The sequence below is a fragment of the Colias philodice genome, chromosome 2 (assembly GCF_061535455.1).
Source record: "Colias philodice isolate Cphi_HAF_F1 chromosome 2, ilColPhil1 Martin Lab GWU primary, whole genome shotgun sequence".
Taxonomy (NCBI): Eukaryota; Metazoa; Arthropoda; class Insecta; order Lepidoptera; family Pieridae; genus Colias; species Colias philodice.
Window position 1 is genome coordinate 8,667,175 of NC_143087.1, and position 24,053 is coordinate 8,691,227.

General features: G+C 33.3%; 2 protein-coding genes across 4 annotated transcripts in view; one reads left to right on the forward strand and one right to left on the reverse strand.

The window, feature by feature from the left end:
- The window catches only part of usp (retinoid X receptor ultraspiracle), a 35,380-nt gene extending 17,624 nt beyond the window's left edge, over nt 1-17,756 (reverse strand). The window contains exons 1-2 of one of the 3 annotated variants that reach the window (XM_089707073.1): nt 14,619-14,735; nt 6,034-6,291 (exon numbers count right to left, since the gene is read on the reverse strand). In XM_089707073.1, coding sequence (XP_089563199.1) covers nt 6,034-6,217 — 184 coding nt within the window. In that variant the 5' untranslated portion in view covers nt 6,218-6,291; nt 14,619-14,735. Of the gene's footprint in view, nt 1-6,033; nt 6,549-14,618; nt 14,736-17,431 lie in introns of those variants that run through there. The other 2 variants (XM_089707082.1, XM_089707063.1) reach the window with 2 other exon arrangements.
- A 1,349-nt stretch (nt 17,757-19,105) lies between these two features.
- On the forward strand, nt 19,106-21,599 carry Zw (glucose-6-phosphate 1-dehydrogenase Zw). The gene has a single exon (XM_089707000.1). It carries the CDS (start codon nt 19,219-19,221, stop codon nt 20,701-20,703), a length of 1,485 nt encoding a protein of 494 aa, XP_089563126.1. The 5' UTR covers nt 19,106-19,218; the 3' UTR covers nt 20,704-21,599.
- Nucleotides 21,600-24,053: the final 2,454 nt, after the last annotated feature.

The window sequence follows — 24,053 nt, forward strand, 5'->3', positions numbered from 1 at the left end:
TCAAATCTGCATTCCTCATCCAATGTAATACCTAAGTCTTTAAGATTGTACTTTTGATTAATAGCAATATCATCAATTTTATAAGTTGTTTTGAATCTAACATGTTTTCTGGAAAGTTTTATAAAATTACATTTACTTCCATTCAGTTGCATTAGATTATTCTTACACCAGAGAGATACTCGATTTATATCATCCTGCAGTTTTTGTTGGTATATATATGAAGGTATATATATATATATATGAAGTATGAACCAATGACATAGTGGAACATATTTTCGTTTCAAATAATGAGTGGGCTATATCTATCTTGCGACACTCCAAAATGTAAACAAATTAAAAATAAAAATTGCTCGTTAAATGGAATATGTTAATTAAAGCCGATGAAATCGAGCGTCCACTAGGAATTCTTATTTTTTAATCAATAATCTAATAAGTTATTATGTCGTATCTGCTTTCGAAGAAATGCACCATGGAATGTTAAATTATTCTTTTACACGATGTTAAGATTTCAAACATTCAACGAAATTAACTTTCATTCCACTACAAGAATACACTCATTTGTTTTTATTATAATCTATTAGAGAATGCATATAAAACGATTTCATTTCTTAGTAATACAAAGATAAACATATACCTCATCTAATTATCTACGGACATGGAACTTTTAGAAAACAAACAATTACGTTTCTTTGGCGCAAACATTAAAGACTGTTTATTTTATAAAATAATATTGTAGCACTATTTATAAATATTGCTGTACATATAATATTCTTTGGTTTATGAATTTCAAAGTCAATAAATTTTAAATACTATAGATGCATGATAATAGACGAATTATATTTTGTGAATTGTGCCCAACTTGTTGTACAAGCTCAGAAGGATAAACTGTCTCGCTTAGTTTCCACGTGTACTAAAACTTATATGATAAGTATAATATCTAGATATTGTATTATATAGATATTATACTTATCTTATATATCTTCTTATATATAAAAATGAATCGCAAAATGTGTTGGTAAGCGCATAACTCGAGAACGGCTGAACCGATTTCGATAATTCTTTTTTTATTACATTCCTTGAAGTACGAGGATGGTTCTTATGTAGAGAAAATGTAACGATGTACCACGGGCGAAGCCGGGGCGGACCGCTAGTACATTATATAATTATATTGTACATTTTCCTACAAAATCGTTGCTTTATTATAATACTGACAAGATCACATCATAAGATAAATACGAGGAAAAGTAATTTCGTGTCATAAGCATCGGAACGATGTGATATCAATTCGGATAGATATTTTCAATCACCGCTCTTAGAGGATACAATACATAGTGGAAACATGGCAACGGGAAAGAGATACTTTAGCATGGATTTTTTTTTTTTTTTGCGGTGTCTCTCAATGTTAGCCAGAAGGGCTTCTACATTTTAACGCGGACGCGGGGGTGAACTGAAGGTTCACCCTGGTAGCGACATGCACAAGGGCGTCCCCCCTTGACGGGGATCTCGAACCTCGGCTTGGGCTGTCGCTTGAGTGGAGGAGGCCAGAAGGGCCCCAATCGGACGGGACTTTAGCATGGACTAACCACAGACCATGTTTGGATGGGCTTTTGAATTAATTAAATAGTTTATTACTTATTAATTATTATGTATCAATATTACAGACTGTAATAAAATCGTTTATACGTTCAATATTTTATGACGAATTAATTCAAGTAATCAAAGGTGGAAATGAGGAAAGTAATAAAATTACTACACTAATAGGGAATGCAGCAATTAAAGCTTAGAGAGTTCAGAAATTACTAATTAATAGTTGTTATTATGACGTACAGGTACATATACTCGTAGCACCTCGTAATGATGTACCTAAATAAAATTATTTATTACTTCAAGTTATTGTAACTCATTTATTGGTATCATGGGAACACTAAGAAAGGTTGATCGAGCTTTTACTGCTCAATATGATCAAAGAGAAGTTATGACGCAGTGCCAATTAACAAAGAAAACTTATAATATCGACATTATTGTTCAACAGATTGGGATAAGTCTGAAACGTGAAAAGTTTACCGCGAAACCTGACAAAATTGATTTGATTTTGATATTACTCTATACATTTCATGTGTTTCATCTCATTGATATCGTAACCACTTTCTAAAAATAATAGTGAAATAGGAATATATAAATATACTTATAATATAATAAATCTATCATATTATATTCGAAATATATCATAGATCCGAGAAAAATAAAATTAATAAAGGTTAACTTTCATCATAAAAACAAAATTTTATCGGACAAAAATAAGTCCGAACCATTGGTCCGAACCGAGATTAAAAAAACGCAAATGAGTGTTAGGTATAACAAAACAATGATGTCATAATATTATAATGAATTACTTAATAAGTTTTCAATTTCTAAAAACCATTTACGGGCGCGCCCGGTAAAGAATGCAAATTTTTGAAGTACATTATAGATAATATTATGTATTATAGATATTTACGACACGATATTAATTAAATAAAAAATATCTCAAGAAGAATTGAAATAACTTCCCTGCAAGCTAATTTTAGTCAAGTAGGATCTCAAATGGCACAATCACAATATGTAATTACAATTATACCACAACAAACAAATGCGCACACGCATGTTCGCTTTTTTTATCCTGTCGGTTCACCTATTAGGAAGAAAAGTCTGGTGTCCAGACTTTAGGAGACCCCGCAAATTCTGACCCTGGACTGTCAGACAGATTTTTATGTTACGCAAGGTTTTGATTAGGAACATTCATGTTTCAGACGACCTGTTATATAAGAGTGGAATTCTCTGCCGGCGTCCATCTTTCCAGAGAAGTATAACATTTCAAGAGACGAATTAACAGGCACTTTCTAGGCGGGCGTGACTTACCACCTTAGATCTCGTCAACACTTTCCATCAGGTGGGACTGAGGTCAAACGTCCACCTATCTAAGTATAAAAAAAAAAAATACAGCGTAGACAGTAAGGTCCATTAAATTTCCACATGATAACAAAACATCTAACTTCCGATTTAACTTTGTAATTATTATACACTTAATTAAGGTGTAATTTTCCTTCCTGCAATTTGCAAGAGAATAAAAGTTAATATTTTTTGCTCAGATTTAAACTCGGCTTAGACAAAGGCCACGTTTTTAACATTAAAAGCCTAATAAAAAAGATGCTTTTTATCGTTGCTGTTTCACGTAATAGGGGCTAAAAGTGATGATGGTGAGCTCACCTAAAAGCGTATTTTTATGAGGTAGATTTATCAATGTTTCATTATCTAAAGAGCCTGTATAATTTTTATATTATACCTAATTAGCTGTTGATATGTTTAAATAGCAAAGGTAACTTGCGTGCCGGTTCTTATATTATGCGTGAGTCGAGCAATCAGAAAAAACTAATTTGCAGTTTATTTTTATATAAACAATATAATAAATGATTAAACTTCTAACACTTCGTAAACATATTTTAGTTAATCCTAAATGTATACACGAACATAATTTTATTTAAATTTTAATAAAAATAGAATAGGTATACACAATCCATACTAATATTATAAATGCGAAGGTAACTCTGTCTGTCTGTCTGTTACTCAATCACGCCTAAACTACTGAACCAATTTTCATGAAATTTGGTATGGAGATATTTTGATACCCGAGAAAGGACATAGGCTACTTTTTATCGCGGGAAAATGACTATAAAATGACCGGGAAAATCCCTAGTATTGTATAAACTATAACTTTAAACCAATGACAGGAAATTTATAAACAGGTATATTAATGAAAAAATAATAAAAAATACATATTTAATTAGAGTAATAAAAATGTCTCAATCAATAATAATTGGTTTGGATATTAATGTATTCAAAATACGTCGAGTATATCATGATTTGTAATATTTTTGTTGATTTAAAAATCTAGAACATTCTACATGCATGCCTGTCTTTTTTCATCAAGTAACTACATATACCTACATAATTATATTGAACATATAGACATACAGACACAACTTATTATTTTATGCAAACAATGTAGCTTCATTATAATGATTTCCGATGAATGTAATTGTATAATTTTTTGCAGTCTAATATCCCAGTATAGTCGTCTCTTGAAACAATGATACAATGACATTCAAAATAAATTTGCAGGAATCGACAGCATGACTTATTAAATTGAATCGGGATACTTTTTGCTTCCTAAAGTGTTGCAAGTGGACCCTTTTATATTCGATACTTATTTATTACAGGTGGTAGGCATCGGTAAAAATAAGGTTCGATTTTTACATTTATTATAATACAAGTAATACGATTATAAGGTGTTTTTGGAAATATGATTGTGTATCTAATTTGAAATTTCTCAACAACAAAGTTTAAAATTCATCATCAGCATCATAGTAATTGACATTTTGAGTAGTCGAAATAGGTATTATACCTATTTTTTTTAGGTTACCGAACCTCAAAAGGAAAAAACTTCGTTATCCTTTATGTCTGTATGTCTGACAGTCAGTCAGTCAAGACCCTTTTTGTAAATAATACGTGGAGGTATCAAGCTGATACTCAACTCTACCGTCTCTTGAAGCTGTGAATAAATCAAACTTATATATTATAAGCCAACGCATTACGCAATTAAAAGTTATAGCCGTTGAAGCTGCAAATTTTCGCAAATTTAGACACGCGCAAGGGAATCAAAATGTACAGGGAACTTCCCGTAAACACAGAATCTTGAAATTGGTACGAAGCAACGTCTCATAACATCTTGATAACGGTAACGAAGCAAAGATAAAGAAAAATTGTGAAAAGTATAAATTTACAGTAACAACAGGTTACGGAACCCTAGGTGCGCTAGTCCGACTCGTACTTGGCTGGTTTTCAAATACGTTTATACCTTTTTTTTTTTTATAGTGGAGAATGCATTTAGGCATACCCAGGGCACTCGGGGGAAGAGCCCTGGGTTATGTCGGACTCACCATGCTGAGTGCAGGGTCCTACCGACTAAACTCCACTGTGTTCCGCCGAGCCGCTTTATTGACGGGGCCGCGGGTATTCGGTAGAACCGCGTCCGCAGACCCGTCAGCGGCAGCCTATCTCCAGGCCCAACGCGAATGTGGCGGGAGGCCGCCAGGTCTACCTTCCTGGGGGGGCGGTGTGAGTGGAACACTTCTCACGCCATTGCAAATCTTTATAATCGATTAATATAGCGAATCAAATTCAATTAAAGCGTGTTGAAATTTAATGAATTTTAGTTCGTGTTTTTGTTGAATTCTAAAGTTTAGCAATCTAGATATTATAGATAGAACTCAAATAAATAATCTTCATTGTCTGCGTAGTTTTGTATAAAATACATTATGCTAATTATAAATTCAACGATCAAATAACGTAAGCATTTATGTATGTAACAATATTTAATTTAATATGTTTGTATTTAATTTAATTTAATATTTTACAAGAAACATACGGTTCTTCGCAATTCGCAATATTTTCTCAACATTAATTGAGATTGAATAAAAAAAAACAGCTCAAAGACGGCATGAAAAAATGTTTTCTGACACGCCTTTACTTTCACTGAAAAAATAATCAATCTTGATAAAATCAATATAATTATTATCAGTCTTTGTATGAACTCAATTGCTATCATTCCAAGGTTTTGTAATTTAAAAAATAAGAATAGATACATATTATCATATGAACACCCCTCGTGTTTTTGTATAAGTATGTAGATAACATTTTCGTTATAATTTGCAGACCTTATTTACATAACTCGACTATAAAATAATATACAAAGCTGTAAACAATTATTCAAACGACTTATTTTCCTCATTATCTTTGTTGTTGCAAAGTTTCAAACTATCAAATAGACATCAAATACACAGTTTAGACTAAATTCCAGTCTCCAGTTTCCACTCAACAAGAAGCCTAAATATGGTTAATGAGATATTGAATCTGATCGATCTTTGTAATAAAATGAAATCTAGACTAGGTATATATAGATTATAGATAGATTTGTAAATGTGTTGAAATAATTACATTGCATGTCGATGGAGTAATCGACGTTGGACATTGTCGGAGTCCCGGGCGACTGCAGCATGTTGGCGGAGGGCGCGGGGGTCGCGGGTGGCGGCTGCTGCGGCCCCGGCGGCGCCGGCCGCGCCCACTGCATCAGCGCAGTCACAGACATCGTCGGCTTGTCTTTCTTCGCCACACTCGACATGACCGCGCACTAACATCCTCACATCACTACCGGCCAACACAACGACACTCGCGCACCGCTCCAATATTCTGCACCTAGACCCGCAAACGAAGACCGTCCCATATAAAACGCGATCGCACAATGATGTAAATAATGTGGACAATACCGCACACCGGTGTGCCGACGACGGAGATACGCGATATGAAATCGTCGTAGCCGCCGGGGACAAAGATATCGTTATGACATTGTGATAGCGGCTGTTATTGCACTCCACTCCGAGATATCGCGGTGCAACGTGTCAACAATGGTCCGCGAGCACCAACGCTGAAGGTTAGCTTGTGACTAATGCGTGCTAAAATTCAACAAGCTCAAAATTGACAAAAAATGTACCCGTCAACTTCCGCGCGGTTACCAACATGAAGGTCTCAGCTCAACAGGCGCGCTCAAGGTCCGCATACAATCATAAGTGAATAAATCTGACTTTATGTTGAAAAACGCGTTGGCATAATCGACTTTTTGCCATTATCCAAGAAATTATATGGAACCGACGAACGACGACGCGTACATATGTTTCATATATGATAGAATATGAATCAACTAAATAATTGGAGTTGTTAGGTGACGGCCTTCGTGATCGTGGTTGCGAAACATTTCTGTAATTAAGTTTTACGTCACTCAGACCGAACACCCTAACCTAGCCTCTATCGTCAAATTTTTCGCCATGTCACTCAAACGCATTTATCGCATTTGTTCACATTCGACAAATAATGCTTAATTATATTGAAAACAATGATTAGGTAATATCTGTACTAATCTTTGCCACCATCGATCAAAAAAAAATCAGCAGGGCATTTCTTTTAAATACCTCTACGGCTACACGACCACTTTTATCTTTGTTGGAAACGTGAACGGTAAAACGTTGCATTATTCAGTTGAACGATAAAAAAACATATATATTTACAATTTTAATAGCCAACTGCGTTTTACTTTGCTCGCAACTAAGGCGAGAATTTTGGCGATTTATTTACAATTCAATTGATGGTACACAAAAACTCGAAGCGTCGCTTCTAATATGGTAGGGAACATACACCCTACAGCTACACGTGTGCGACCTTGGTATTCTGTGTACGCGCCTTCAAAATATTTATCTAAGACATTAATTCAAGTTCCCTTAAGTATAACATTCGTGGGTACATTGACAAATATAGTACACGTGTACATAGTAATATGTGGTAATATAAAGGTGGTGTCACGTGGTGTTTATCATTCCGACAGGATTGGAAGGGACAAAGATAATATAAACATCGATAAACTTGTGCGCACAATTTTGGATTAACAATATGTTTATAATAGACCGGGAGATATTGACACAAAATTTCGAGTCATTTGTAACAGGATGGCGGTTCTACAGGGTTCTTAGTACGCAATGACAAAAAGAAAAATGATGGTGTGAACGCTGGTACCGGCGGCTTAGTCGCGTGGGCGTTAGTCGAACTCGTCGGAAAAATAGCGAAAGTCAAACGATTTGTAACAGTATGGCACTTATTTTTCCTGTAAGTTTGAGGATCAACGAATATAAATACAAAATTTCAAAGATCTAGGTGTTGGAAATCTTCACTTATATAAATTAATAATAAATTAATTTTTCAAGTATGACAGCACTTTTTCCCCCTACTAGAAGTATGGCAAATATAATAATGGTCACATTTTATCAAATACTCTCCAAAAATCCAAATGCAATACTGGTACAAAAACAAAAAAAAATTTTTGCAGATTTTCGGCGGTATGGCGACCATTTGGAATCGTCCGAAAAGTATGGCATATGAAAAGTATGGATTTTCGTAAATGGCTGCACGACGATGGTTACCTGTGCAAAAGTTAGCCTGGTACAAATGGTTGAATAATTGTTTTATTTAAATCAACACATTCGCGTCGGTATGGCGGGCTGTAGCCTGTAAGTCACACCGGAAAAGTATGGCATGACACTACCGTCTACTTCTTTTTTATGGGCTATCGGTAAATTCTAAAATGTTTGTGTTACAAATCGTTTGACTTTCGCTATTTTTCCGACGAGTTCGACGACCACGCGAATAAGCCACCGGTACCAGCGTTCACACCATCATTTTTCTTTTTGTCATTGCGTACTAAGACCCCTGTAGAACCTCCATCCTGTTACAAATGACTCGAAATTTTGTGTCAATATCTCCAGGTCTATAAATCCGATGACTTATTTTGAATTGATGATTCAATAAAAACTAAAAACAACCTTGTCGTGACGTAATCGCAATTTTTTGTGAAGCTTGTCATGTTTTCGATCAAGGCTAGCATTTAATATAATGAATTTGAATTTATCCGTTTGACATGCATTCAAAGTATGTAAACAAAGTAATCGTGCATGCCGCAAATTACTACAGTTGTTGCATCTTTATGATACCAGAAGACTTGAATCACATCAATTCACCTAAACAACGGCTTTGAAATGTTTTTATCAGATTCTAATGTTTTTCAGAAAGGATTTCATGTATTCCTAGAACTGCTAAAACTCTTGAAATAAAAATACTGCTTTGCATTATATAAATATGGAATGACCATACAGCCAGTGTTTATGCTCCACAGCCACTTTTTGGATATCATCAACTCAATGTAATTTTATTGCTGATTCAAGCTTTTCACGTCATAATTTATAAAAAAATATACGTTCATATTTTTAGGGATAAAATTATAGGTACCTAATGAACGGATTTTTTAAATCTTTCTTATTTGCATCATTCCTTTCAGACTTTATTTTAAAAGAAACGCGATTCACGTAGCTTACTTAGACTTAAGGGTGGGGTGATAAGACATTTTTTTATACAGTTATAAAGTATGTATTATGTAAACATTGTGCGAGCGATCGTCTCTTTCATGATTATTAACCGAGGTTGACGTTAAACTAAGCAATAATTTATTTCGAATAAATATGTACGTTTGTTGAATAAGAAGACGTGATAATATAAATCAATACTTTCCTCCCACCACACGTGGCAAACAAATTCCTACGCATTTTCTCTCCCGGTGATTTCTGATAAATAGATAGGTATCTTGTTATAACTATTGGTAATATTTTATGTATTGCTTTTTCGGGTACACTGTTTGATATTTTTAGAAGTCAATGAAGAAAATTAATTTCAGGCAGAAAATATTTTATAAGCATTGAATATGTACTTTGTTAAGTATTCAATTTCTCAACAAAATCACGTGGAAAATGTTAAATAAACCGCATCAGATCTAGCTGCGCGGAGTGGAATGTTTCTACTTTCATTCACTTTCTTCAACACAGTGATCTTGAACGCACACGTAGCTACGCCGCATGCGAAGAATGCATATTGCAAGCTTGTCCGTCGTCATTCAACGCTATCGATCTGCACCGACCTTGACTTCACGCAGCCATAATTAACATTGACAATAGCCGACGCGCGCGTTCGCACACTATTGAAGTTTGAACCCGCTTCGAAAGTGACATTGCCTTACGTATACCTTTTGTATTTTATGGTACATTGCGCGGTTTTATTTAATGCCAACTAGCTAACACGTGATAACAGGGCTCCAACCCGGCCCTGTACCTCCAAATCAAGAGACAGACGTGCGTCCTAGACTTGACCCGGAGTGCGGGAGAGGTAGCAGGTACGGACGGCGGACTGCGGTGACTCAAGAGCGGGGGCGGTGCGACGCGTGCACTCGCGAGATGTAGGTAAACGGAACGCAGAGAAGCACGCCACGGGGGCCTGCGACCTTGGCAATTCTCTGACGACTACAGGTGGTTTTTGTTTGCACACTTTTAATGCGATCGCAGATTCTCGACGGCCACTCCGCGTACACCGAGCCAAAGAGCGAGACGAGAGAATTCAACCGGAACTTCATCGAAAACAATGGTTTCGCATTGTTCATTTTAAATCACAGTTTGGGAAAGGAATTACTGTCTACTGATATGTAGGTATTCCATAGATATACAGGCGACGGCCATTTTATATTGAATTGTACCTATTATGTACATATTATGATAATAGTATGCAATAATAATTAACTTCATAGCCACTTTAGTAATATTATTATTAAAACATACGCATAAAATAACCATTAATTGTAGCGAATACTAATTTATTGAACTTTAAAGGCAATTTGACCAGCATACGGACACGAAATAAATAAACTTTGAAAATAACTATTCAAGATTTTTAAGTGCAACAAAACACTTTATGTATTTTTTATCCTAAAGAATGGAATGTATCTAGAAAAATGCTCAAGACTAGAATGGGCTCGTATAACAAGTTTCGAATGAGACAACCAAGTCGCAGTGGTTTTTACATTGCATATTATGTACGTATAAGAATTTCTGGCGGAAAATAAAATATAATTTACCTCTACTTTACACATATCTACACATAAATATTCTACGTAGGGACTTAGTCATTAAATATAGTTTATAACAAGACAACCTGGAGATTGATAAATTATTTAAATCTTACACAAGGCCTTTATCTCAATACCTATTTATATAAATGTTAAATTTTCAGTGAATAGAATAAATATATTCATTCTATAAAAACAAAACCTGATGCATTATTTATCAAGTTTATTTTTATTTTAAAATGTTTCTTTTATTTTAATCTGGTTTTACCACAAACAATTTCATAGACGCACTCAATCAAACTTGTAGAGATATCCACAAGGCTTCACTATGCGCACCATAATTATGCCAATTCACAGAGCATTGCAAATTGCAATACTGATGTTTTATTTAATTTCATTATATCCTTTATGTATTTCTTTATTAAGGTTTTATGGCAGTAGCATTTGAATGAATATTTAACTCCCATTTAGTATACAAGTATAATTAATAATTGTACAATAAGGGCTATGAATTATTGTGTTAATTCTAAAACAAAAGGGAAATACCTAAATTGTATATTTTCCTTTCTATTAACAATGCCTATACATATTACATAGTAACATTAATTTCAATTAACATAGAATATCCACAATAGCCCAATTCATGAAGCATGCGTCGTTCAGCCGAAATACGTCACGAGCAACGTGATAACGTAATAGGTACTGTATAATGTAGTGGAAATACGAAATATTATCTATCATTTACTGGCGATTATATAACGTGAGACCTTGGCCGTGACCAAACGTTTCCCGAGCCATGACGCTGCCAGCTCACACCCGCGACTATCCGAACGATAACAATTGTTATAACAACAACGATCAGTTATCCGCACTTCATAACAATGCTAGAAAATAATCGAAGTGTTGTATGTCTTGTGTCCGTGCAGTTTATCAAGCTTCAAGCGTACTTGTAATTGTACCGAAATGAACTTTTTGATAAATGAACCTCTTAAAAAAATCCTCGTCGAAATGAAATAATAATATGTATTGTTATAAGTGGCGTGCATATTAACTAAGTAGCAAAATTATGATACTTAAGTTAAGAGGCGAATAAATATTCAGTATGCTATTTTGCTAGCATCTGAGAACGCTCTTGCTCTATATTTTGGAAAATATAATCATTTAAATTATAATTAATAGGCGGTACAAGTAAGGCATTGCATTTTGGTAAATAAACACATTTTTCTACAGAAACATTTTTTTTCGCGAGATTCAATATTGCAAAGGAATCTAAAAACAGTTCATAACGCAGTGCAGTATAATCATTGAGTCAATCATATCATTTTGTAACTTTGTAGCTGCTATGTTTACGTGCACTGCACGGACTGAAGGTATGCCGCGGCCGGTCCAAAAGTGAGTTAGCACGAAGGCGGCACCGAATTCTAATAAACTAGAAGACCTTGATAATGATACAATATACTTGTGGAAGCGCCTTATAAAGTACAGAGCTCACGTCCGCGATTATACGTGGTTTCAATACACAAATTGCAACGTTTAATAATTGTACCTATTACTAGTATTACGCCATTAATCTTTGCTTTTGTTTCAACGCACAAATCTCAGGAACTACTGAACTGATTTTAAAAAACCCTTTACCGCTGAATATACACGTAATTCCCGAGTGCCAAAGACTATAAAATATTTACCACGGATGAAGCTGGGGCGGACTGATAGTACAATATAAATAGTAAAAACTAAAATATTCAACTTATCACACACAATGTCGCTTTGATACGTAAATATTCTAAACGAATCTAATAGCAATATACAACCTGTTGAAATTATTCTCAAATATTATCTACTTCTACGAGGAAAACGCGCATCGAACACTATTAATTCAGTAAGATTTGATACATGTAGTCTGTAGAGCTCTACATTTAGAGCAAGTAAACTTTGAACAACAGGCTTTAACACACTAATTAGTAATTACTGCATTAATGTAGTAAAGATAAAATTTTAAAATAATAAAAAAAAACATTAAGTGACGAAATCAAGATTCAAGTTTTGATACAAAAAATATTTTGAGACTCAACCTACACATTTCTTTTATTTAAATATAATAAACGTTAAAATCATCAAGATTGTTAAACCTATCGCCATAAATCAGAGGCTAAATTTAACTTTATTTAATTAAAATAACAGCTAATTATGAATTATTAAAATTTTATATGTTTGATCTAATTAAACTTAATCACATTATTCAGCATCAAGCTATAAAAATCACCATTTGGTGTTTAAGTGTTTACTTTACACCTTATTAGAAACATTTTGTTAAATTAAAATGATGTCTACTTCGACAACACACGCACGTACGTTTATGTTTTCAAATTCCAGCGAAATATATTTTTAATTACCCGCGACATACTATAACGATGAACGAAATGTAAAGATTTTTGAAATGATACAAAAAGTAGATCATACTTCATAGTACTATAAAATTAGCACATCACTAATAAATTGTCAATAATTATTTATTCATTTTAACATTTTCCAAGAAGGACGAAACAATATTCTATCTAATCGTTAATATTTTCTTTGATTTTCAGTAAGTTATAAAAAATATCATTTATCTCTACAATCTGTATATAGGTACTTACCTATTTTGGTATGAATAAAGTACGTATTTGTCTATTATGTTAAAAATTTATTAAAATATCATTAAAAAATAGTATTTAAATACGAGATAACCTAATTAATAATTTTGTAGAGTCGATAGAGACGAGTTAAAAGAAATGCGAAATCAATTTCATTCTTTTGAAATCTTACTGCCTAGGTATTTGGTACATTACAATTTATGAATTAAGTACATAATATTAAATTTATAGAAACGTTAACTAAATATAGTTCAATTATAATATTTTAAATTACGTATGATTTCCATATTAAACAGGTTCACACGTTTCATTAAATAATGAATGTAAACGTTTTAGTGTTTTTCGCAAAGGTAATATCAAAATAAAGTGCGATAGGAGTTCATGGTAACTTTATCGGGTTGATATAAACGTAAAGTAAGTTAAATGTATATGTTAATGGGTTCGGTTATATGTAGTAATAAAATCTTAAACTAATTTTCGCACTTAGCTCTCCATTGTCACCGCTAACGCCTGACTCTAGGTACGATTAATCAGACTCTTAACGACGTTAAGAAATTAGTGATAGAATTGTGAATGAACGTCGAAAACATGGTCTTCAATTATCCAGTGATCGCGAAGACAGTTGAAAAATAACTAGATCATGATACATTTAAGATAAAGAGTGCAATGTAGGTTTATAGGATGTTTCAAAGATGTACCGGTCTTACATTGGCACGTATTCGACAACCGGTTACATCACCCTGACGTCAAACAACCAAATGGGGATATTACTTCGTTATCTCGTTAAAAATGTTAATCATACGATGTAAATGCATAGCCTAGAATCATATCATATCGAATATATTGGGAGTCAATACACCGCCAACCTTGCAATGCTCTTTACGACTCGTGTCAGATAAAGACATAGGGCATAAAAACATTACCTACAAGCTTGAGAACAAAATGTAGGTAGGTAATTATATTTTATTTTGACTGTCTATTAGGCGTCAGTCTAATTTTAACTCCCGCTATATATCTCTCATGGTATACTTTTACAGGTGGTTAATAGTGTGCAAACATACCCAATCGTCAGCTCAGTTTAACAAACTGCGTTGTGTATAGATAGGTGTTCATGAAATATTGAAAAACCGGCTTTTGTAATTTAATTTTCAGTCAATTAAAATAGGTGGTATAAATATTAACGTTTTCCGAAACGTGATATAAATGTAAGACTTTTTCTAAAAGCGATTTTATTTTAATTTCGATAAAAATCTATACTGAAAAAGAATCCTGTTTTCGACTCGTCAAGTACATTCAACACAACCGACCGTCATATACAAACAAACGCATTTCATTTCAAAGAGAGGAGCGCATGGGGGACTGCCTTGACGTAGGTCATTATGAGTTACGATCGAAATTACAATGTAATGAGTAGTGGTGAACGCTGGTTGCGGATCGAGCATCGATTTTCAAATTGTCGCGAACGGCGGCGTAAACGCGACGGACGCGAGCGGCGGCGCTGCTCTGACTGCCGCGCCGGGCTCCCCTCCCGCCCCGTGCCGCCACCGTTTGTTTTGCTGTATTTTCGTTGTTAATCATTCTCCTTGACCTTGTGCGACGTCGAGTGGTCCACTGCACACGACTGCGCACCCCTCACCCTGCGGTCCGCCCGCGCTGCCTGTCGCGACGCATCACACGTGCTATGGCACCGCAAACCTTACCATGCAATATGATCATACCTCTTTTCCAATATCCGATTACAGAAAAAGAACACATTCTACTATCTAAGAATCTGTCATTTAACTCTTTAAGATAACAATTATGAAAATTAAATCCATGTAAAATACAGAGTAGAGAATGCATGATATTAATACCTTCCCTCAGTTAATACAGAGTAATTTAGTATATTCATAATACGGACTAAATTACTCCGTCATAACATGATTCAATTGCCTAGCATGGTCTCCTATAAGTAGCTATTTTATTATACTTAATCTAGACATAATTTATTTTCTCTAGATCAAGCAGTCCTGGCAACCAGGTTTCTAAAAGGTAAGTGGTGATAATATTATTATAGTGTGTAGAGACATCTTCTGATTTACAATGTAATTACCCTCAAAACTAAGCTAACTAAATGTTTTAACACAATGACACATACATATTGTAAATTCCAATTAAGCACTGATAGATAAGCAGCATTGTCTGATGATTCTTTTTAGCACAGAATCCTCATAACCTACAGACCTACTTGCCTAGAAATTTAAACTATATTTTATAGGTATAGTAATCGTCTCAAAATGCTAATTAATATATCAATCAATCAATTATTTGGAGTTGAGACTTAACTAAGATTGAGTTGTTTCATCAATCTTCTTATATATAAAAATGAATCGCAAAATGTGTTGGTAAGCGCATAACTCGAGAACGGCTGAACCGATTTCGATAATTATTTTTTTATTATATTCCTTGAAGTACGAGGATGGTTCTTATGTAGAGAAAACATAAACATGTACCACGGGCGAAGCCGGGGCGGACCGCTAGTTGTCAATAAATTTTATATTCAAAATGTAGGCCAAATTTCAGAGTTCATCAATTCAACCATATAACCATATATATAAAATTCTCGTGTCACAATGTTAGTCTGCATACTCATCCGAAACGGGTGGACCGATTCTCATGAAATTTTGTGTGCATATCGGGTAAGTCTGAGAATCGGCCAACATCTTTTTTCATATGTACCACGGGCGAAGCCGGGGCGGACCGCTAGTAACCATATAAAAAAATTGAAGATGGATCAATTAATTCAACCTAATAATACTATTATCCTATGATAATAGTAATACTTATGTGCCCAAACAGAAAGTTATCTTGATATAATAATTTGATTTCAACGCCACCTAGTTTCTGTGCCTTACTAGGTGATAAAATGCCATCTGCCTGATGCTGTGGGAACTAAATGTTCTACAACTTTACAAACTGATAGAAAATACAGTGAACTGATAGTAAAGTGAATGGAAATAATTAAATAATATAGTTATACATATTTATAAAAAGTCTAGAAACTGAATGACTTAATTTATATGGATATGACTCTTAAATATTTTGTTGAGATTTTTGATGCTGCCAAAGTGCCAAGTTTAATTAATATAGTAGTATGTATGGCATGCATAGCATCCATTGTATGCTATTAAAATTATTTATTTAAGTACTTATCCTAATTGCATAAATTGGAGTAGGAGAAAATGCAAAATAAATTATTTTATTTACTGTACAATAACCAGATATAATTTTATTTATTTTAAATTTTTGGGACATTTGATTAAACAAGACAAACAAGTTAAACTTTTGACTGTTTAAAAAGATTGTAAAATGGCCAACGTTTTGAAATTAAGATTATTCTTTACTACAACTCATTGCATTATAATTTTAGATACTTAAAATTTAATATCTAACAGTATTACAGATTTTAAAATATTATGTAAAAACAACCATACTCCCTTTTCACTCTAGGAAATAGTAAGAAGATTTACATATTTTAATATAAATTGGTAATTATCTCAAGTTACAAAAGCATATAGCGTTTCAATAATAAATTCTATAAGAAATTAAGAACTTTATCAGATATAATTTATATTAAATATTTAAACTACCTATAAAGGGCACAAACATGAGCAGATTCAAAACAATTTAATCCATCTTGTTCAACATGTTCCTATGATTTCTCTATTTTCAAATCGATAGATTTTAGTAAGTTTGAAAATTTTTATAAAGGTTGTAAAACATTCATACAATAAAAAATATGTGATGCTGGGTGTCTATCAATATTCAATACACATTATAATATTATAATATCTTCATAACTCCTAAAATGAAAACACTAAATAACTTCTATTTGAATTTGAATAATTTTAGTCTAGAATCTAGATATAAAGTATTCCATACCCTTTGCAGGTGTTTGTAATAGTTTGCTTTTTATGGTCATAATTTTTGTTTATATAAAATTTTATATAACCCTCTCAACCATTGTTTTTTTTCATTTGACTCATGTTATTTATATTGTAGTATTTCGTGTCATTAAATAATAGAAAAATATTTTAAAATACGAGAAGGTTGTTTACATGTAGGCCAATTTGGTTATGGTGACATCTTCATTTGAAGTTTCATAGGGTTAACGTGAACAAAACGTTCAGACTTAATAGGTTAATAAATAAGGCATGCTTAGCAATTAACTTACCAGGATCTCTCGAATCCATCCTCCGTTTTTAATTTAAATACTTTGTCTAAACACTATGATACAGTATTTAGTTAACAACGATGAACCTGTCAGTAACAAGGTCGTTGAACTAAATATATCTACAAACGCTTTTCATCCACTCGTTTATCATAGGTAATTGAAAGTTATGTATTAACAAACACAAGGACAGGGGTTCACATAATATTCATCACATTAAAATTATAGTATATTTATAATGACTGAAACACAATAATTATCTTCTTTTTTAATATTTCCGCACACAAATGACAAAACCAAAAACACTCAGCGTCACGTCATCTAAATGTCATTGAAAAGTATAAATTAGATAGATAATTATTTTTAAATCATGAAAACCTCTAAATTTACCTCAGAGGAATAATAGGTTTATTCCTCTGAGAAATTTACAAATATGTACAATATTTTTGAATCTACATAAGCAATGATTCCTAGAACACGATAAAACACATACTCAAGCACGCAAACATTGAAAAATATTTGTTTTTTATCACCTTTTTTTATCAAGTACTTATGATCTAACAAAATATCATGAATTAACTTATCTAATGCAAAGCAATATTAAAATATAATTTCAGTAAACACATAATTAGATACAACTTAAAATAATTATAGATTATCTATAATTATTATCGGACAAAGACCGGTACAAGCTCAGAGGGTACAAGTGGGTACAAGAGGGTTGAGAAATGACAGAGGCTTGAGGGTTGGCAAAATTAATCATGATTCTATTAAAACTAGTGTATTTAAGCGGATAACAGTTCAAATACGTGTAATCTACAAGTGGTACTTCTTTAATTTGTGCTTATCATGGTGTATTCGCTGTTTGTTATTTACGATGGTGAAATAACCGACGAAACATTCGTATACGAGCGTTCACGCAAATCTCTGCTTAAGTGCTTACACATTCGTATTCCCATTGACTACGTCCGATTTAAAACCAGTCTTAACACGAATATGCGAAACTGAAGGCGAATATCGAATAGCAATGTGCAAAACAAATGCGTGATCGTTAGAGTCTGGCCAGCCAAAGCTGAACCCAGTAAAGGGCGGCAAATTTAAAAAACATGGACCTGGTAACATCGGCTTTAGTAGGAAAAAAACATTTTGATACTTTTGATATTCTTATAGGTGACCACAGTATATAGGTACATTAGGTACACAACATAGCAGGATTTAAACGTTATTAAAGCAAATGATTTGAACCGTTTTCAACAAAACTGACAACTAACTACGCAGAAACGCCATGATGACATTCCCTAATGTGGCCGCTACAAAAAACACTGGGTTCAGCTTTGGCTGGCCAGACTCTAAATATTCATCTCGCTATACGCGTGATTGTGTAAATGCACCATTACCATACCATTACATTATTTGTGTTGCACTATATCTCAAATTCATTCTATGACAATGTCTTTTTCTTCGAGCACCTTGTGAGCAACTTATTAAAAAATATATATATTATATTATAATATGCTAAATTACTAACTTTTTGAAATATTATATCGATTAATCGGTAACGATTTTAAAAATTAATTTTAAATCGAGTGCGGACGACTTTTTGATTAGTCATGTTCACACTTCACAAGTAGCCGAGACAAGTAGGCAATGCTACTTGACAATTGACAATTATGTGACGTCAAATGTGTATATATTTGACATTTGATTTCCAATTCCATTCCATTTAATTTTAGTTTTATTTTAGTTATAGATTCTATAGGTTGTGTTATAAGTTTAATTAAAAAGACAAAATGGAAAACAAAGAAGATTTTCAATATCCTCATACATTCGTTCTACTGGGAGCATCAGGTGATCTTGCTAAAAAGAAGATTTATCCCACGATATGGTATTTATACCGAGACAATCTTCTTCCAAAAAACACGAGGTTTGTTGGCTATGCTCGAACCAAACAAACAATTGAAGATGTTCGGGAGAAATCAAAAAAATATATGAAAATTAGACCTGGCGACGAGGAAAAATTAGAAAAATTTTGGGAAGCTAACGACTATGTCGCCGGTTCCTACGACAAAAGAATTGACTTTGAGTTTCTTAATCAACATATCAGTAAGCACGAAAAAGAACTAGTAGCGAACAGAATTTTTTATTTAGCAGTACCACCTACAGTATTTGAAGATGTTACAGTTAACATTAAGAATGCATGTATATCAATTAAAGGTTATACAAGGGTCATTATTGAAAAACCTTTCGGTCGCGACGACGAATCTTCGGATAAACTAAGCAATCATTTATGTGGGTTGTTCAGAGAAGAACAAATTTACAGAATTGATCACTACCTTGGCAAAGAGATGGTTCAAAACTTAATGACTATTAGATTTGCAAATCAAATCTTTAGCCCTTCCTGGAATAGGGAAAACATTGCATCAGTGCTTATTTCATTTAAGGAACCATTCGGTACTGAAGGTAGAGGTGGATATTTTGATGATTTTGGTATTCTCCGTGATGTTATGCAAAATCACCTCTTACAGATCCTGTCTCTTGTAGCTATGGAAAAACCAGTAACCCTGTGTCCTAATGACATAAGAGATGAAAAAGTTAAAGTGTTACGGCACATTAAACCTATTGAGTTAAGTGATCTATTAGTTGGACAGTATATTGGTGACCCTAATGGTCAAGGTGAAGCAAAGTTAGGTTATCTGGATGACCCAACTGTACCTAAAGATTCAGTTACACCCACATATGCAGTTGCTGCTTTATATATTAACAACTCTAGGTGGCAAGGAGTGCCATTCATTCTGCGATGTGGTAAAGCTCTAAATGAGAGGAAAGCAGAAGTCCGAATTCAATATAAGGATGTACCTGGAGACATATTTGAAGGACACACTAAGCGCAATGAGCTTGTGATTAGAGTCCAACCTGGAGAAGCCTTGTATTTAAAATTAATGTGCAAATCACCCGGCATGAAGTTTGATTTAATGGAAACAGAACTAGATCTCACATACAGTATGCGATACAAGGAGACTGATGTTCCTGACGCTTATGAAAGGTTAATTCTCGATGTATTTACTGGAACCCAGATGCATTTTGTGAGAAATGATGAGTTGAAAGAAGCTTGGCGTATATTTACACCAGTACTTAAACAATTGGAGGATCAACATATAAAACCTGTTCCTTATGTTTATGGGTCACGGGGACCACCAGAGGCAGATGAAAAGCTAGCCCATTATGATTTTAAATATTCTGGCTCCTACAAATGGCAAAAGCCAACACTTTCTTAAAGATTTCCACTTTTACTGCATTTGGTGATGGTGTACCTTTTGAAGGTGTGTATTTATAATAAAATAATGTTGCATAATATTATGTAACTCAAATGTTATAGACACTGATATTATGTATTGTAAGTAAACATTCCATTTTTGATAGTGACATGCAAAATTTTCCAAAGGTCATTTTAAGGTCAATGAAGTTATAAACTATGAATATCAGCATTTTCTTTTCTAAGTATAGTATTAATTAAAATTAATGAATAAATGAATAATTTCATGTAATGAATAATTTTAATATTTATTGTATAGTGCTTTAAAAAAATGACATCACATTATATTATATTTGTTATTGTACCTATTTTAATTTCTATAGTTGTCAAGCATAAGTGATTATGCAGAGGTCAAATTGTCACCTTGAAATGCAGATTAGCTCAGAGAATGGACGTTGACTTAGACTTTCATGTAATGCATTTTGCCCTTATTAATTTAGTTATTTTATTTAGCAATGTGAAAACATTACATTGGTGCTGATATGAAGCCTTACAATAGTAAAAAAATATTTTTCATGTTGACATTCATATTTTTCTGATAATCTTTTAAAATGAAAATAGTGAATTGATTAAGTATATTATGTATATGTAATATGTTAAAGATATTTTTTATATAGATACTGACAATCTGTTGCTTTGCTTAAATATTTTTTATATTACTTTTAAATAAGAAGCTTGTTAGCAAAAATTAAAAATTATAAAAAAGCCTATGAGGTTTCAACTTTTTCGTATAATTAACTTGTTTTTTATTATCCTATTTATTTTGTCGAATATTATGGCCTAGAGATAAGGGGGTTTAGTGGGAGGTTTTTGAAAGTTTTACAATTTTTTTTCTTATTAATATAAAGTTGATACAATTGATTTTTTGTTTTATTTATATCATGGTACAGAACTTTTTCACTTAGATACATAATATTTTGTATTAAAATTTTAATACTAATAGAGATATAGAGCTATAATAGGCTATAATAGCCTACGGTGCAATCCACCCTAGAGCCATTTTATTAGAGCTAGCACGCACGAGCAACTTTGTCTCCGCAACTATTTTGTCTCTCCCATCAATTGTAGAGGGAATTGCGTCGCTACGTGCGCGCACTTTCATACTAGCCCATGGGTGGAGACTGGAGAGACAAAATAGTTGCGGAGACAAAGTTGCTCGTGCGCGCACTGTCTATGGCAACATTTGACAGTTCAACAAAATTCAACAACGTAACCTAGTAACGACGACATAGAATAACATGATAATTCGTTTTGTTAGAACTGTACATTTGCTTAACTTATTTCAATTACGATTAACGTAACGGCACCAGTCTTGTACAGATTAAGGAAAAAATTGAAGGTTTTTGCAAATTTCTCGTAGGTTTTTTAACTTTATTGGATATTGTTTAGTTAAACCTTTAGTTCTATGTTAGTTTAACGTAACCAATGTTAGAAAAAAGATTACAATGCATAAATAATGAAGTTATTTATAAATTAAAAAACCACTTTTTTGCACCAGTGTTGGACAGTGAAAAATCTAATGATGGACACCCAGTTTTGGACAACATCCAGTTATGAACACCCATTTATGGACTGTACCTAATGTCGTTTCTCCAGTTATTTACACTTGGAGAAGACTTATAGTTATCAATAGAATCTTGAAAATGATGATTGGAATACAATAAATCGGGGATGTATTTATAAAAAATAGTACTTATTAATCATTTTGCATACTTATAATATTTACAACAGTCTTAATTTCCATTTTCTAGGCAAAAATTGGACAAATGCATCGTTAAATACGAGTTATGTCCGTTAAGAAACACCAATATGGTTTTTTTTCTCAATAAGTCAGGGATGAAAAATATAACTAAAAAAAGTACTGCCATTCCATCCATTTTGGGACTTCTTCTTCTTCGTCATATCACTCTAGGGGGGTAGATGTTACCCGCTTCACGATGTTCCGCCATATCTCTCTGTTTCCTGGCATTCCGCTACACTCGTGAAGTGAATCGCCAATCTGAATCCGCCAGCATCCTTAATCTGATCGGTCCATCGATATGGATTCCAAATTGTAGCACGAGGCAAAAAGCTTTTTTTAAACTGTTGTCAAGATGGTGTGGATGAAATTTAAGCGTGTGTGCTATATGGTGGTGGAATATAGCAGCAGACAACGATCCAAACAGTTCATCAGAGAACTCTCTATGATAGATGCGTTATAATACGCATAAGTATGCGACTTCTCTACGCAGTGATAGAGAATGAAGCCGAGAACGAGTCGCACAGCACATAATGACCCATTGTTCTAACATATATTCTTCATGTTTAGATAGATATTGTGTTGTTGGACCCATTAGTGTAATTTTAACAAAAAATATCATTGTCCATTATAGGAACCAAAGCAAATCCAGTCATGGACAATTGTTGTACAATATTGGAACTCTTTGTTTGAAATGGTCGTGATAGGTATATTATTAATCAGAAAGAAAAGACAATACAGAAAAGCGCATGTAATTAATACTTTTAAAAAAAGTTTATTTTCGACATATGTCCATAAATGGATATATCCATAGAATTAAATCCAGTTATGGACACTGATGAATTTTATTTAAACAACATAACCTATCATGATACTAAATCGTGTAATATTTCGTACACTTAACTATTATAAATAAAAGTAATATCAAATTTTGCTGACATATATACAAAAATTCTTATAACCAAAATTGTGTCCTCACTTCTTAGTAAAAACGGATTTCTTCGAAACGAGTCGCAGCAACTAAACATAACGTTCTGCCATCTTCAAACATTTTGGCCGAATAAGATGAAATGTCGTATTTTGATAGCTTATGAACCAAACTTTTATTTTAAGTATTGCCAAATTATATAACGTTAATTTTGGTCTTAATATTTAAATTTAATATTTATTTTGTCCATTACTGGATGCTTGTCCACGACTGGTGCCGTTACCTTACATACTTATAATAATAATGACCGATACAAGTAATTTTAAGGTTTGATTTTACTGATAAACCATTCTAAACTTAATAAACAATTTGATTTAAAGAACTGACGTCGCTACAATTTTGTGCCAATAAACCTTTTTTCTTTTTAAATACCTACCAGAGACGTTACTCTAAAAATCGAAATTTGACATCTAGAATCGACTGTGATCGAATGCATTGATTAGGTACTTGTGTCTATAATCTATTCTATTAAACTTTACGCTAATAGAAAGCCACTTGTCTAGGGGGGCAGGTACCTTCTAGGGAAGCGCGTTCCATCTTAGACCACATCTCAGCTTAACATCAGGCGAGATTGTGGTCAAGCGCT

Excerpts from the sequence above, each read along its gene's own strand:
- Zw (XM_089707000.1), top strand. The coding sequence starts at position 19,219 with ATGGAAAACAAAGAAGATTTTCAATATCCTCATACATTCGTTCTACTG.